At 37.0% G+C, this 16,178-nt stretch overlaps 1 protein-coding gene across 1 annotated transcript in view; it reads right to left on the bottom strand.

Annotated features, from left to right (window-relative positions):
- COL24A1 (collagen type XXIV alpha 1 chain) overlaps positions 1 to 16,178 on the bottom strand; it is a 200,445-nt gene that overhangs the window by 125,380 nt on the left and 58,887 nt on the right. The window contains exons 9-13 of the mRNA XM_067538541.1: positions 13,042 to 13,095; positions 11,888 to 11,932; positions 8,566 to 8,619; positions 7,740 to 7,784; positions 364 to 417 (exon numbers count right to left, since the gene is read on the bottom strand). Coding sequence (XP_067394642.1) covers positions 364 to 417; positions 7,740 to 7,784; positions 8,566 to 8,619; positions 11,888 to 11,932; positions 13,042 to 13,095 — 252 coding nt within the window. The remainder of the gene's footprint in view (positions 1 to 363; positions 418 to 7,739; positions 7,785 to 8,565; positions 8,620 to 11,887; positions 11,933 to 13,041; positions 13,096 to 16,178) is intronic.

Here is a 16,178-nt window from a genome sequence, read left to right as displayed (position 1 = left end):
CTTTTTTAAAGACACCCTAGAACTGTGGATTAATCATATCAGTGCAAAGTCATGTCCTAGGGCCCTAGTCACAGAGAATTTTAGCAAAAATGCAAATTTCTCTAGTTAGCCTTAAACAGGCAAGGATTTGATTCCGAAAAGTGCTGAGTGCCTGCAGTTCGTAATGGGAGCTGGCTGCATTCAGCAGCTTTCTGGATCTCTCTCAATGTAAAATCAAGAGTGATAGCAAATTGCTAGTGGACTTCATGGAATCTCTCTTTTTCAAGGCAAAAACTCTGGGATTTGCTTGTTTAGTTTTTTGACAGATTTTATCAATGACAAATTTTAATACCATCAAAGTCTCACACACAATTTGATACTTACAGGACTCCCATCTGCACCAGGGGGGCCTCTGTTTCCAAAGTCACCTGGAAAACCCTGGTAACAAGAGCAAGGTAACATTGTTAGAATCACAGCACACACAGGATATTATTCTTCACATTATACTTGTAAGAAATCTGGCAAGAACTAATGACTTGCCCTTTATTATCCAAAGCTGGGACATTCTGAGAGAAGCCTACAGAAGACAGAAGCATAACCTACATTGAATTTCTATGGGATTTGGACACCTAATTCCCATAGATTCCTTTGGAAACCCCAGACCACATTGCCCAGAGGTACTAGAAAGTAAGATGTTACCAGCAAGAAGGGGTGAATATAAACCATTTCAGCTGCATAATTCAAAACACACTTCATTGTCTTATTCCAAAATGCCATCCAAGAAAGGATTTGAGAAGGTATTTTGGATGACACTTTGTGTTGCAAGAATATGACACTATCGTATTATGAGGTCTTATGAGGTTGATTCTATGCAAGTGCCCATTGGAATGTACGTTTGGGGTCTTCTGATACCAGTTCAGTGCCTTTACCACAAGATCACATTTTTCCAATGCCCTATTTCATTTACTTAAGACATTTTAAAAAATATTTATGGATGAAGACTCAATATGACAAATGTGCATTAAAAATCAATGAGCGATCTGAGGGCTCAGCGCTGCTCAAAATTAAACCTTCGTTTTCTAACAATTTTGGGTGCAAAGCTATCCTTGCCAATGCAAACAAATGCATGCTTGCCTTGTTAAGTCTACAACTAGAGACTGAAATAACAGCACCAAATGAGGTATGAATTTCTTCATTCATCTTAGCAGAGCGTTGACTTCAGAGCTTAGGGTAGAGAACCACTGTATTCATAAGGATGCACATGGAATCTGATTGGACAAGTGAAATTTCAATTTTGAGCCAAAATTAGCATTTGTTGCCTGGGGCTGCAGGACCTGCCTTCCTAGAATCATGATTTTTTTTTGCTCCCTCCCACGGTCTTATGAGTCCTATTTTACTTCTCCTAGTTGTTGCCCCTGGAAAGGAAGCAAAAATTGACTGAATGATATTCATTCTTATTGCTGTAATATCCCTATCAAGCTCTCACTAACCAATTGGAACAGCCACATGTGGGAGAGAGTGGATTCAGTGTGGTTTAGCAGTGGTGCATAAAAGTTAATACCCAAAAGAACAGCACAACTCTGTTGTAAACAAGAGCACAAAAAATGAAGTGACCAGTGGCAATATATAAAATTGAAGGGAAGGTGTGTAGCAGAGAATTGTGCAGAGCACCGCTAGGACTAATCTGATTCAACACTTTTCTTAATAATCTAGACGAGGGAATAAAACAGCACATTAATGAAATTTTCAGGTGATACTAAATTGGGAGGGGAGTCCACCTGGAAAAATGCAAGCCAATACATCCAGGAAAAAAACCCCTAAATATAGATAATATGGGAGCAAAATATCTTGCAAGCACCATGGCTGTAAGAGAGCCAAGAATGATCCTGGGCATGCAAGTGTGTGACACAGCTGTAAAATTCCAATTAAATTTTGTGCTACATTTGCCAAGGCATCCTAGAGGTAGTGCACATGGTATTTAAATGGGTAGTTCATACCTGCTATCATAGTATTGTTAGACTGTACGAGAGGACACAGCTTGGTATATTTCCTTCCCTCCCTCAGACGTGTTTCGGCCAGTGGATTAACACCATTTATGGATTTATTGGCCATCTCTCAACAATTGTTCTGATCCATCCCTAACCACCTCAATGCGTTCTCATAGTGTTTGTCTTGTTCATACTGCAACTTCAGCTACATAATTTAGTTCAATTAATTCAAGTTAACTAACACAATTGTAAATTCTAGTTAGATATTCTACAAAAGTTTGTCCCAGGAGATGAACATTTGTTCCTGGTCATGGTTCACCCTAAGCTGAGCCCCAGGATAAGCCAGGACTCAGAACAAAGCTTTGTGTTTGCATTGAGATTTACAAATGTTTGTGAGTGTGCATGTTAGAATTCACTGCTGTACTAGTTAACTCACATTAACTCGACCCAACTTTCCAGTCCCACAGACTGGAGGGAGATGTTTCATCCTGCATGTAAGTATTCCATAAGCATCACCTTCTCTGCTCTCAGACGTTTTCAAGGTTATATTTTTCTCTCTGCATAGCTGCAAGAGTAGGTTAAGTTACTAACCTTTCACCTCTAGTGGGTCATGCTCATATGTGCCTCAGGTCACATATACTATTAGTTTAGCCCTTTCAACCTTCCTTTGTTAGGTTGTCTATCTCATGATTTAGCAGAGCTAAATATCTTTAGTTAAAAGCTGGGAAGAGTGAAAAGGGGTGCCTAACAGTGGATGAACAGGGACCGCAGGTCAGGAACTGAAAGGCACGTTAACAGTTGCAGTGGGGAGGTGGGATGTTTGCCTTGCAATGCAAAATAGTTTTAGGATTCTTCAGCCATATTTTTCTTTAATCAAAATTATTAGCCTTTTGCCTTGGTGTCATAAGAACTGGAGTTTAACTAAATAATAAGGGAGAAGTATCTTGTATAACTCTACTCTCCTCCACAACCATTCAACTAGAGTTGTTCCACCTTGTTTTATTTTGTCTTGCATAGTCTGATTTGATCTTATTTACTTACATTTTGTCTTGTTCTTTTCAGTCTTGTCTTATTTTATTCCAGTCAGTTTTGATTGTGGACAAGAATATGTCCCACTACTATTCCTCTATGAATATACCATTACTAGCCTATATAGTACCTTGCAATAAGTTAGAAGGCTCATAATCCCTCATATTTTCATGACAAAGTGAAATAATTTGAGTTATTCATTCTAATTCATGTACTGACTTTTGAATTGTAATCATTACAATGAATGAATGTTGTGTTTTTAACAGAGATAATAAAATACTAGTTATGAAAAGGAGAAAGATGAGTAAGATTGAATAGACTGTAGATGGTTGTTTAATACAAACCCACAAATCAGTTCGCCACTTCAGCACTGCGTGGACTTATGCTGGCCTAAAATTCTGGCTCTTCTGAAGTCAATGAGAGCTTTGCCATTGACTTCAATGGGGCCAGGATTTCACACAAGGAATTTAAGCCCTGAAAATGTACTGTCTATGATTGCATCTGAAGTTTTAACGTGTCAAATGTTCTCCAAATCAATTTTGAAAAATTCTCCACGCTCTGTAGCAGCTTTGGTCATTCAAAACACATAACAAACAATTCACTGTTTTAAGATTCATACATTAAAAAAAATCCCCACTGGATGGCTCTGGCTATGGTAATCTCAATATTTAATGTAAGTAAATAGAAAAAACTGTGGAAATTCATTACTGGACATTGTATTAAAATGCATAAAGGAAGTTTAACCATTAAGGTTCCTACAAAAATGTAAATGTACCCACATCACACAGCCACCATTTAGAATTCTTTGGATTTCTAGTTAAATAGAGGAATGTGGCTTATTCAGAATAAAATGCAGACATGCTCAACTGACCAGGCTGTTTTTACCAAAAGTGAAGCAGTGAAGAATATATTATAGCTGTTGCCATCCTGACGTCACTGCTGCTGTTCTCCTTAAGGTCTCTCTGGCTCTCTCCTTGGCCATCTTTAGTTTGCAGCCGACACTACAGAAATACTCCAACGGTGAAGGTGGCCGAGGGATGCACCAAATCAAGGCATCCCTGGTAACATCCCTTTCTGGCAAACACAGATAACTTTTTGGGCTGCATTGGCCTTCTAAGAGCCCTCTGAGGAAGGGATGTTGGTTGCCATTTTCTGCTACCTCTTCCTTTTGTCAGAGTTTCTGCTACTGAGCTCCTGAATTTTCACTGGCTGAAGCCTTCCCAAACACAGGGATGACCCTGACCCAAAACTTTTTTACATTCTGTTGCAAACTAACGAACAAGGCCAATTTCAGAGAAAATTCTGCTAAAGTCTGCATTTGTTCAAACCAAAAGATATCCCTTCAAAATGACCTGTTTTCAGCAAAAATGTTTCAGGCCATTTCCAAACAAAAAACAGGCCTATTCATCACACTGTGAAAATTTTATTCCATATCTGATCATGGTGCTCACAAGTGACCCTCTATAACCTTAATTTTAAGGTATGAGTTTTTCATGATATAAACAGATTGTATAGCATTTATTCCTTATGTGTTTGTTGATTCAGTAGAGGTTCATAACATTAATTTTTAAACATAACAGACTTCAAAATGAACCGAAAACCTATACTCTCTTGGCCAAATTTTCAATTGGCCTCTGAAATTGCATTGTGAAATTTCACATGTGCAAAATGGGAATTTGATGTGGTGCCATGTTATTAAAAAATATTTTTTGCTTATTCGAGGCAATCTTCTGGGAAGATATAGTCAAAGGCTAATTTATTGTTCTTTTTTAAAAAAAAATAGCATATTTTGGTGAGGATGTGCGCCCCAATAGATGTTAGAGTTGTTAAACTCCAGATACTACAGATGAAGACATAGCTTTTTAAATAAAAATTAATAGTTGAATCAAAAGTGAAAGAGAAAGTAATGAAGCAATTTTTCCAATAGGTCTCAGATTCAGACTGTAGATGGTGATTTATATACAGAAAAGAAAAAAAAAAAAAAAAGAGCAAAACATATCCAGGATGAGACAAGGAGGCAGATTAACCATAACCATGATATTCCCACTGTCATCATCATGAGTCTTATAACTGAGGAGAGAACAATAATTTAGGCACTATAAAAAAGAAAAAGCATTTCCAATCTAGGAAAAGAGTCAAAACAATCTAAAACTTAAAACATAATAGTATTACTGTGCAGCAAAATTTTATTACATCAGTAATATCATCTAGCATATTGCTCTAAAATATTCTAGGAAGCAAGAACATTCATATTTTAATAGAAAACAGGCCCTGTGGTGTTTTCACACAATTACAATGGACGAGACTAGCAAATTGTTGGTATAGTTTATAAGGTCTGCTTTGTCAATTTGACGACTAGTTATAATTAATCCTTTATAGTACATTCCCCATAAATGTGGTCAAAGTAGTGTATGTAAAATACAGTGCATCATATGTAACAAGACAGGCAATATATTTAAAATATTACAGAAGTGGCCAGAATTCATATTACAAACTTAATATGGAAAGAAATGGGACACATACACCCTGAATACAGAATATTTTTTAAAAAACAAATTCTACATCCAACAGATTTAAAATGCAGGCAGTTTCAGACCTTTTAATCTTTATAATAAGGAATTTGGTCAATTTAATAGCTTGTTCCATTTCAAATAGGCCAAAGATATCATAAATACTAATCAACTATTCATCTAGTCTTCTAACTGGTAGCATTTTGAATCCTAAAGACACGATTTTCATGTCCAGTGTTTGCTAGCATATTAAATGCCATCTGGACAGTAAACAAAATGATGGCAAGTACAATTATCTACCAACATTTTAAAGTGTTCATCACTGTGGTGTCTAGTGTTATATTCAAAATTTAAAAAATACCACATTTATCCAGGAGAAGACCCTAATCTCCACCTCTCAAGCTTTAGGCTGCTTCACAAAATGAGATCACATCTAGGATTTGCCTTCTTTCGAAAACAATGGTACCAGACTGGCCATTCTGTCCCCTCATTGTTATTGATGGAAGGTTTGCACAAAGATGAGTCTAACATTTCACCCTGAATCGTAAGGCTCACCTCTTTGACACTGGGGAATATCACAGCCAAGTTTCCTTTGGTGAGAGCATCCTGCTCCAACCTCTTGAGATATTTATACTGCGACAACGGGGTTGGATTTGGGGAAAGAGACATTGTATGGGCCTGATCCAATAAAGTACCTAGAGCTAAGTACCTACTGAAGTGCTTTGACAGATTGGGCCTCATGATAACTAAACCTTATCCCAATAGGTGCTTTAAAGATGATGGCTAAGGTCTTGCAGCTGAATCCAGGATAAAGAAATAGATCTGGCATTAAGTGGAAAGCCAATGGTGTGTGCGGAGCGCTGGGCTGATGTGCTTTCATTCATCTCTGTTACTTTGACAGTGGACTGTCATGTGTTAAATTATTTGAAGATGGATCTCTATGGTCAAGAGTCCTCACTGAAGAGGAATGAGTGCAATTTGTGACTAGCTGAAGATGGAAAATGAATTTCTCACCACTTCTGCTACTTGTGTAGTTAGGAGCAGTCCTAGAGTTGTCATACCACCTTGACAACCAGAGGTCAAGCATCTTCACTTGAGGATGAGGTTATAATTCCAGACAATTCTTCAAAGTCACCTATCAGCATCCCTTCTTCTTACACAGGTTGAGCATAAGCCATCTGCTTTTTACCTAGATGCTCATTCTTCTCAGAAAAGCTAGCATACTGCACGTGGCTAATAAAAGAGACATTGCTGGGAGCCATAAGCAAACCAATAGCATGGATCTGCTACTGTACAGTTTTGCGTTGCACAAAGTAGTACATGAGTCAAATGAGAAATGAGCAGCAATGAGGTAGACAAAAAACTGAACACACTCTCCTGTTAGCTGATTATTTTAATAAATTTCACCTTTTTTGATACACACATTAATCTGTAGTATTAAAAACTTAAACAAGGCCCTTGATTTTAATTAAAAGGTTTTAGAAGTGTCTTTTAGCACTTTTTGTGATATGCACTGATTAATCCAAAATTCAAATCTATTGGAAGCTTGTCCATATTTCACATGATTTTGTAATAACCAGCCACCAAACACAAAAGGTACATTAACAGAGATATGCTTCTCTCCCTTCACAGTATTTTACATCCAGACAATAAAAGTCTTAAAGTACAACAATATGGCAGAAAACAAAGAACTTGGCACATAACAGATCATGCTACAGTTTTCTGACCTATCAGAAATACTGTAAACCTTAGGAAGGTATGCTTAGCAGATTTATAGTTGCCCTCAGATGCAGAAATACCTTTGTATTAAGTAGGGAATAGCTTTAACTTGCCAATAGCTGCTTTCTACTATTTTTTCCATAAACATCTGAAATTATTAGAAGCTGCAACTGACTTGTATCAGACCCCTCATAAATCCTGGAAACATAAATCTGTGTTGCATTAACACTGATTTTTTAAAATCTGTTTGCATTTTTCAGTGACCTTTTAACCCCTTGGCAGTTCCAGTGGCTGTACTAGCCATCAGGTTAAGAATTCTTAATTTAAAATTATTTAGCAGCACCACTAAATTTACCCACAAGTTGTCATTTTTCAGTACTGCACCATATGTGCTGGAAACAATCACAAAATTAGTTGTGAAAAAAATGACACTAACATTTTCAGCTACTTCAAATTATATACAGAATTCATTTAAATGGGCAGCAAAAGTAGTAACCCATATTAGTAACCTTACCAGTCGCCCCTTAAGACCCCTTTTTCCTTGCAGTCCTGGAATGCCCTGGAAAACAAAAAGAAAAGATGCTACAGAATCTAGATTTTTTTAAAAGTAATATAAATGACATATTATTGACATGCACATTTGATTGCAAAAGACTATATAAAAACAACCACCACAAAAAGCAGTCTCTGTACCTATTTCCTGTTTTAGGGAAGCAGGGAGAATGGGATGGAGAAATGCAAATTGTGATCTCTTCACTCCTGGCATATTAGCTGAATTATATTAATGTGTCCTAGAATGTTGAGAAGGGCCTGCTCTGGTGGTCATTAAGATCAATGGAAAAACTTTCCTTGATTTCAATAGTAGCAAGATTAGGCTCAAGATCACAGTTGTGCATTTTCAGACTGTCATGGGCATTTTCGTTTTAAACACACGCCTGGCAATTCAGAAATGTGATTTACACATGGACTGAAACTACTCTTACAGGAAACTTTCACTGCTCACTTTAGTGACAACAAGAACAGGCTCCCAATCCCAGAAGTTTTAGATGAAATCCAAGCTTCAGTTTACAGTCAATTCAGATAATAACTTTCATGTTATTTTGATTGTGTTCACTATATTCATTCTAATTAGCAGAATTTTATTATTTAATACAATGACATTTGTACCCCCCCCAGTCAGTTTTGCTGTCCAACAAGCCTCATTTTCCTTTTTAAATGGAGTTACATAAATAATAGATCTTATTTTACTTTTTCATGTCTCATTCTGGGATATATTATACTTTAGTGTGTTTCATTATCATAAATGTATGAATATTTAATAAATGTTTCATTGAACCTACTCTTTCTCCTTCAGGTCCCGGCTGTCCTGCCACCCCTGGAGGTCCAATGAAACCCTTAAAACAGATAAATAATTCTTACGTTTCCTCATTAAGAGGTTCCATCTCAAGAACAATGCCAGATACAGATTTACCACACATTTATGTATACATAGTGGTTTGAGATTCTGGGTGAAATCCTGGCTCAATTGAAGTCATTGTCAAAACTCCTCAAACACTCAATGTGACCAGGATTTCACCCTCCAAATCCAGCTGACAGTAACAATCACTCACCATTGCAGAGGTAACATATAAATTAACCATACTAGGAAACCTCTGATCAAAGAAATATTAAAAATAAGCATTCAAATTTACAATATTCCCAACATGTAAATCAAAAAGGAATTAAGTCTATTTTTTGTGAATAAGTTTGTGTGATTTCTACTACAAAGGAATTATTCTGCAAGTTTATCTTGTCACAGCTGGATTGTTTCCACTAAAAAGTGATCAAGATGTCTTCTATCTCCCCCCTAAGTAGAAGAGAAGAATTGTCTATCCCATTAAAAAGCCTGTGAGATACACTCATTGTAAACATCAGTTTAATTGCAACTGCATTATGCCATGCTTTCTTTCCATGTTGAGAGTGATGCTGTCTGAGAGTACATCTATACTGGAGCTAGAAGCTGTAATTTCCATCTCAAGAAAGTATCCCACACTAGTTCTGACTGAGCTTGTGTGCCAAAAATAGAAGTAAAGAAGTAGCTTCTTTTTGCTGTGTCAAAATCTGGAAATCCACAGCTAACTACAACTGTGTTCAATTTTTAAAATGGCACAGAAGGTATAACTGAATTTTATTCTAGAACATAAGATCAATAGAGTCGCCAGAGTAGTAACTATTGTGATAGGACACATGCTACCCACTGGCTAACAGAGAGTTCATATCCCTGTGTTTTGTTCTCAAAATATCCAATTAACTTCCAGTTAAATGAATCAAAATTAAAAATTAAAAAAGTGAAAATATTAAACTGAAGAAATTCTCACATGAAAATGGCACTTAGTTTTTGAAAATTTTGCCCTCTGTGACTGGTTTAGGAAGTAATTTTACTTTTTATCAATACAGTGCACATCAGCAGAAGCCCCACCAAAAGTCTAGTTAAATAAAAAAATTATAATATGAAATACAATAAAAAGTTATAAAGAGCAGGAAATGTTTCTGACTCATAAGAGCTGTTATAATTCTCTGTTGAGCAAAACATAAGTGCATCTTTCTTTTACTAGACAACAAGAATATCATTAGTGATTACTCCAATGTTTGGAGACCAGAAATGTTGGGTTTGAATGGAATATGTGCAATTCACAAAATAAGGTGAGTTGAAGGAAGTCACACTTATCTCCTTGGTCAGCCAATTTCCTCAAATGTGAAACTAATAAAAGGAGGATTGTACTAGGGAGAAAATAAGTTCCACGTATATGGAGTTATCATGGGAATATGTTTTTAAAAAAATTACACTTAAAAAATCTACCCCTAAATGTAGTAACAATTAAATTCCTGGCTCTTAAGATTTGAAAACTAAAACCATGTCCTGAGAAATTTAAACCTCCTCTTAAATCTTCAATGGTTTGTATGTGCTTAATTCCATTATACTGCTTTCAAAGCTCAGTTTCACACTTTCACGGTTGTGCATATGTGAGACACACATACAAATTCAATTGCAAATTGGCATGAACAATAGTACAATGAAGTGATTCTACACATACAGGCTCTGAGACAGAACATTCAAAGGCAGGTGCAGCTTCTAGTTACTGAAAAAAAAAATCAGAGTTTCACATCCATCTCTACAGTCCTTTGAATTTAATGGAATATCTTAACATCTTTTGAGGATCTTAGGAAGGACAATAAACTTCTTGGTACCCCATACATTAGGAAAAATGCAGCATTCTCTCTTCTTTTCCTGCATTCTTTTAAACTCTTAAATAGGCAGGGTGCACAGCTATCATAGGATTGTATTCTAACCTTAAGAGCTCAAACAACATGAGTCAATGGCATAAAAATACGTCTCTGGGTCAACGTGACAGGCAACATTTGACAGAAAGGATTACGTAGCATTCACATAGTGGAGACACCTTTAAAACAGGACACTGTGAGATTGCTCCAAAAATGATTCATACTAACAATGACAGACCAATCATACCTGTGGGCACAAAGTAATAAGAAACTTGTGGGCCACTTAGTGGAAAAGTTTGGGATCAGCTTTCTCTTGTCCAACAGGAGAAGAAGTTGGCTCAAGAACTTTATAGAGAACTTTGGGGCAAGAGAAAAAGGAACAAGTGTCTGAGGGTTGAGATCTATCTGGGTGCAATAGCTTAGGGACATAAGGTCCTTACAATCCGAAGAACCACCTCTCCCATCATATAACAAAAATTGAATTTAAGAAGAGCAAAACTTAGAGACATTTCAAAAAGCTGTTGCAGATGAAGGCTTTAAATATCTGAAATAAAAGATACAAGTGCACAGACTCAGCAACATGATGGAGAAATTCTATCAGATGCTTGATAGCATCATAAGGTATATAGTATACTTCACAGTAACCTGTACAATGAGTTCTATGTATGCATGAGGGTGGAATCAAAAGCAATTATAAATCTCAGGTTATAACGCACGGTTAATAACATTATTCACATGTGAGCCACGTCAGATGATCTGTTGAGGAAAGTGACCTTGAAAGAAATAAGATCTGAGGGTTTTTACATATACAGGTGTGTATGTGTGAAAAAATAGATACTTTTTTCACTTTCCTCTTGAAACTTTACTTACTGGAATGAGCCAAGCAAAGCTTAAATTTTTAAAGGATGCAGATTTGTACCCCTCATCTGGGCTATAAATGATATCAGTTGAAACACTTTAGAATATAGCAGAAGGTGACTTTCATATTCTTTATGTGACAAGATTGTTTCCTTCCATCACAATTGTAGATTACAAATGCCAGATATGCCTTCACTCCTGACAGCTTCTATTATAGAAACAATGCTCCAGGCAGGAAATGTCCTCTTCCCCCCACCACACACCTATAGGGTTCTTTTTCTTTCTTTTCATGTCTGTATATGTTCCAAGTCAAGGAAGAGCAGCACAATGACTTTATTTTATATTGCTTGAAGGCAAAAAAGTAAAAAAATCCTTAAATAAATTTTAAATCAAATACAGCTTGTCATTAACTGAGTCTGCAATAGACAGAGTGATTCAGTGGCCATGCAACTGGCAACTCAGCAAAATATCTCAAGCCTCCTACGGCATACTGTGTTTAAAATACAGTCATGCATGCCATAATGCTTAAAAATGCTTACTTACTCTTACACCTTTAGGACCTGGGTTACCTTCTGGTCCAGCTAAACCCTAGTATAAAAAGATATGACTTTTACTTCATTTAAAATAAATGGAAATACTAGATTTAAAAGGACTATAACAATAATTGTTAATTTCCAAACTGGCAATGCACTTTTCACAATCATGGTGGTATGTCAGCACCTGTAACTAAGTTTTTTTTAATTTCTGTCTGATCCTCCAGACAGAGATTGCAACTTCCTTTACATTAAAGTTATTTCTTTGGAAATTTCTTCCCAATTCAATTCAAATCTTGTACCCAATTGGAACTTGGCACTTAAGTAACTTCATGGTGCTTTTCATAAACTTTTATTTTGGAATGCAGTTCCAGTCATTTTCTAGCCAATAGTAGAATAGTAAGTTTATTTCAAATACTCAAAGCACTTTTTATCTTTAAATGTTGGCATGTTTTCATCCAGTTACTATATAAATGATTTAATAGTGCTTTTTAATATATAGCCACTGTAAAGTTGGTCTAGTAAAATGTTAAAATAGTTTAGAGACCATAGGTCAAATTCAGCCCCTCAAGCAGGCACAACTCCATTGAAGTCAGTAGATGAATACAAGGACTGAATGTGGTTCATGTAGTTTAAATGTTAGGCAAAGTGACTGACATTTCCTCGTAAGGCACCAACAGTATATGCTGGACTATCTATCCTTCCCAGGTATATAAAAATCAATATTACAAATAGTTTGCATTGATAGTAATTCGATGTTTTCATTGGTTCTCTCTCAATTAACTGAATGGAAAAGCCCTTTAACAGACTCTTTCCCCACATAAAAGTGCTCCACATCAGTGTATGATGCCTCTGAAAGGAGGCTAGTCTCGAGTATTAGCGATACAATGTCAGCCAATGCAGAGATGCCATTAGCAGTCCCAGCAGATTTAGATATGGTACTTTCAGAAATGACATCATCAATTCTACATGATGGCAAACGATCCTTTTGAGGTAGATCAATTCGTCAAAACACTCCTTGCCAATGAACAGACCACGTTTACCAGGCACCACTTTGAAAATTAACCCCAAAGAGAGGAAGGGAAACATATTTAAACTCATGTACAGTACTGAAAAGGTTCTCATAACAGAAAAACATATAATTCTATCATATAGTTACTGCACCTGCCTGCCAGGGTAACCAAGTGAACCAGTATTGCCAGCCATTCCTGGAATTCCCTACATTGAAAGGGAAAAAAAGCAATCAGGTTTAGTGCATTTTTACCTATGTGAAAGAGCTTACTCCTAATGCAAGACTGCTTTGTGTGTAACTTGCATAGAAAGCCCGTAAAAACCACTCTTAAACATAATTAAAATCAGCATTATTTCTTCCTGAGCAATGGTGTACATATTGCAAAAGTATTTAGGGTGGGGGGAGAGGGAGGGAATTGGTTTAAAATGAAGTGAGGTACAAGGAAAGAAAACATTGATTCACAAAGGAAAATTCTTAGACAATGTTTGGCAAAATCAGGTATGCACAACTGGAAATGCCCTCAAGGGACAGATATTTATGATGCAGCTAATCCAAGATGACATTGATCTTGGCTATATTATTGAGATTTACACTTTTATGGAACAAATGTATGAATGTAAGAAGAATCTGAGTGTCCTTATATATCTGAATTTCCTTATTTTGGCATCAATCTGGGTATGCTAGGATAAAGTCTAAGTAACAGTGGATTAGTAATGGATGCAGTGAGTTCTTCCTTTTCCCCCTCTTCCCTCCCTAATCAAATCCAAAAGTGTTTTCCCCCCTAATAATTCTGTGTAATTGATTGTTTATTTTAAGAAAATTCTGCTTTTCTAAAATGGGCAAGTTCTTGGGTGCCAGGTGGTAAAGTTCATTGCTGAAGGACTGGACACTTGTTTGGTGAGCAATCTTTACTCAAGCAAGGTCCAGAATTAGATAAGATGTGGTGAAGATAGTTAGAATGGAGGTGCACTGGAATAACTGAGTGGTAACACTTGAACTGTATCTTATCCCGGTAGTCCTTCAATTCAGGGAGTAGTAAATTCATTAAAAAGTTCAAATAAATGAATGAAACCAGTCCATTTCTTAGTCAAGAGGTTACAAACAGACAAGTTGTTCTCCGATATCAACAATTTTTCAGTCATTACATCACATTACAGAGAATAAGAAACCTCTGAAACATTTAAAATGTCTTTCATATAATAAAATGAATAATTAACTATGAACCATTAGTCCACCATTTTGATCAATTGATGATAGTCAGATAGAGTATATAAAAGCACAAGAAAGGCAGGAGACTCTCACAACATCTGCACGGTACATTGTGTTATATATTTTGGATAGAAAATATATAATTATTATGTAAAATAAATTAATCCGAAATTAACCAAACATTTAAATATTCAACAAAACTTACCTTCCAACGTCTCCTGCCTCTTTTATGCTTTCATATGAATGCTATGTCATCATGCTGGACTTCCTGCTGGGAAGTATCAGTAAAATGACAGCTCTCATTGCAAGATAACAGCATCATTCATTGTCATGAAGTCACTGAAATACCAACAGGTATGTAAAGAAAGCCCTTGAAAACGTGTTTACATGCTGTTCTAGACCTTAACACTACAAAGGGATCAGCATGCCCAGACAATAGGACTCCATAATGGAGTAATGGTCAATATATGCAGGACTGGAACCAAATTTAGTAAATATTTACTTAGTTACCAAAAGTGTTTCAGTTGCTACAGTTTTCCTTTAGAAAGGACTATTTAATTTTATTTTAATACACAGAGTAGTAAATGGTTAATTTTGAAACATGATTTGATTAGGCATCTATTTAATTAAACAATTACATACACATGGAGCCAAATCTTCCCCACTTAGACCCTGATCCTGCAGACACGTATACATGGGGAGTAGTCTCACCGACCAGTTCAGTGGGATTACTCATGTGCACAAATTTACTCGGGTGTATAGATCAGGGTCTGCTTAAATGTGAGTTTGCATTGTAGGGACCTTACAATGTCTGCAATGGTCTATTCACATGAGTAACTGCGTATGATTTACCTCAATCTTGGTTGTATAAATTCAAGGGCAGTGCCAGCCTCTTCTGGGGGAGGGAGGAGAAGAGGGGATTGAGGTGAGCTAGACAGAAAATTGGGGGGGCTGCACAGAACTTCAGAAGTAAGGATGGCAATGACATACCATGCCACCCTTACATCTCCATTGCTGCTGGCAGTGACACTGCCTTCAGAGCTGGGTGACCGGCCAGCAGCATCGGCTCTCCAACCGCCCATCTCTGAAGGCAATGCTGCCACCGGCAGCAGAAGAGAAGTAAGGGTGGCAATACCAAACTATGCCATCCTAACTTCTGTATAACGTTTGACCTTTGCGCTGGGAAGGGTGGCGGCGGTGGGGCCAAGGCAAATTTTGACATGACTATAGCCCTCACAACCAACGCCCCCCCGAGTGTCACTCCTGTATAAATTAGCCCAAGGTAGTAGAAAATAACTATTGTGGGAAAGTATAGACAGATTAAACTGTTTTTTCCTCAAATGCATTGAAAGGTAGCATATTGAGACTGAGGCTTTAATTTGCTTTACTGCTTCAAAACCCTTCCTTCATGCCATCCATAATTGAAAATGCATTGTTCTGAACACCCTGGAATCCATGTTATGAAATGAAAGGCACCGTCTCTTTTCAAAACCAAGCATTGATAGTTCAAAAATCTCTTTAGATCCACACACCTAAAGGTTACTTACAATAACGTGGTCAAATCTATCTTCAAAGTTCTTGTTTATCTGGGTTATTTTTCCCTTAAAACACCCAAGTTTGATTAAAAATGAGAGTCCTGTAGCACCTTAAAGGCTAATAAATTTCTGTGGGCATAAGCTTTTGTGGGCTGTAACCCACTTCGTCAGATGCATCTGGGAAAAATAACCCAGATAAACAAGATGCATCTGACGAAGTGGGTTATAGCCCACAAAAGCTTATGCCCGCAGAAATTTTTTTAGTCTTTAAGGTGCTACAGGACTCTCATTGTTTTTGTGGTACAGAGACTAACACGGCTACCCCTCTGGAACTTTTCACCAAGTTTGATTATTTCCAATGCCCTATGTGAAATCAGAAAATAAAAGAGGGGATCATCCACATGGAAATCTGAGCCCAGGGGTGACTCTCCACACATGAATCTGCTGCCTTTGTATGGGGATCTGGCCACCCTAAACAAAGGGAGTCAGCTGTACCCTGCCTCCACCAGCCATTCAGAGCATCCTCCTTTGGGTTGGGGAACCAT

Source organism: Emydura macquarii, unplaced genomic scaffold (assembly GCF_026122565.2).
Source record: "Emydura macquarii macquarii isolate MOO-44397 ecotype Brisbane River unplaced genomic scaffold, CSIRO-AGI_Emac_v2 contig_480, whole genome shotgun sequence".
Taxonomy (NCBI): domain Eukaryota; kingdom Metazoa; phylum Chordata; order Testudines; family Chelidae; genus Emydura; species Emydura macquarii.
This window is presented reverse-complemented; position numbering and strand designations above follow the sequence as displayed.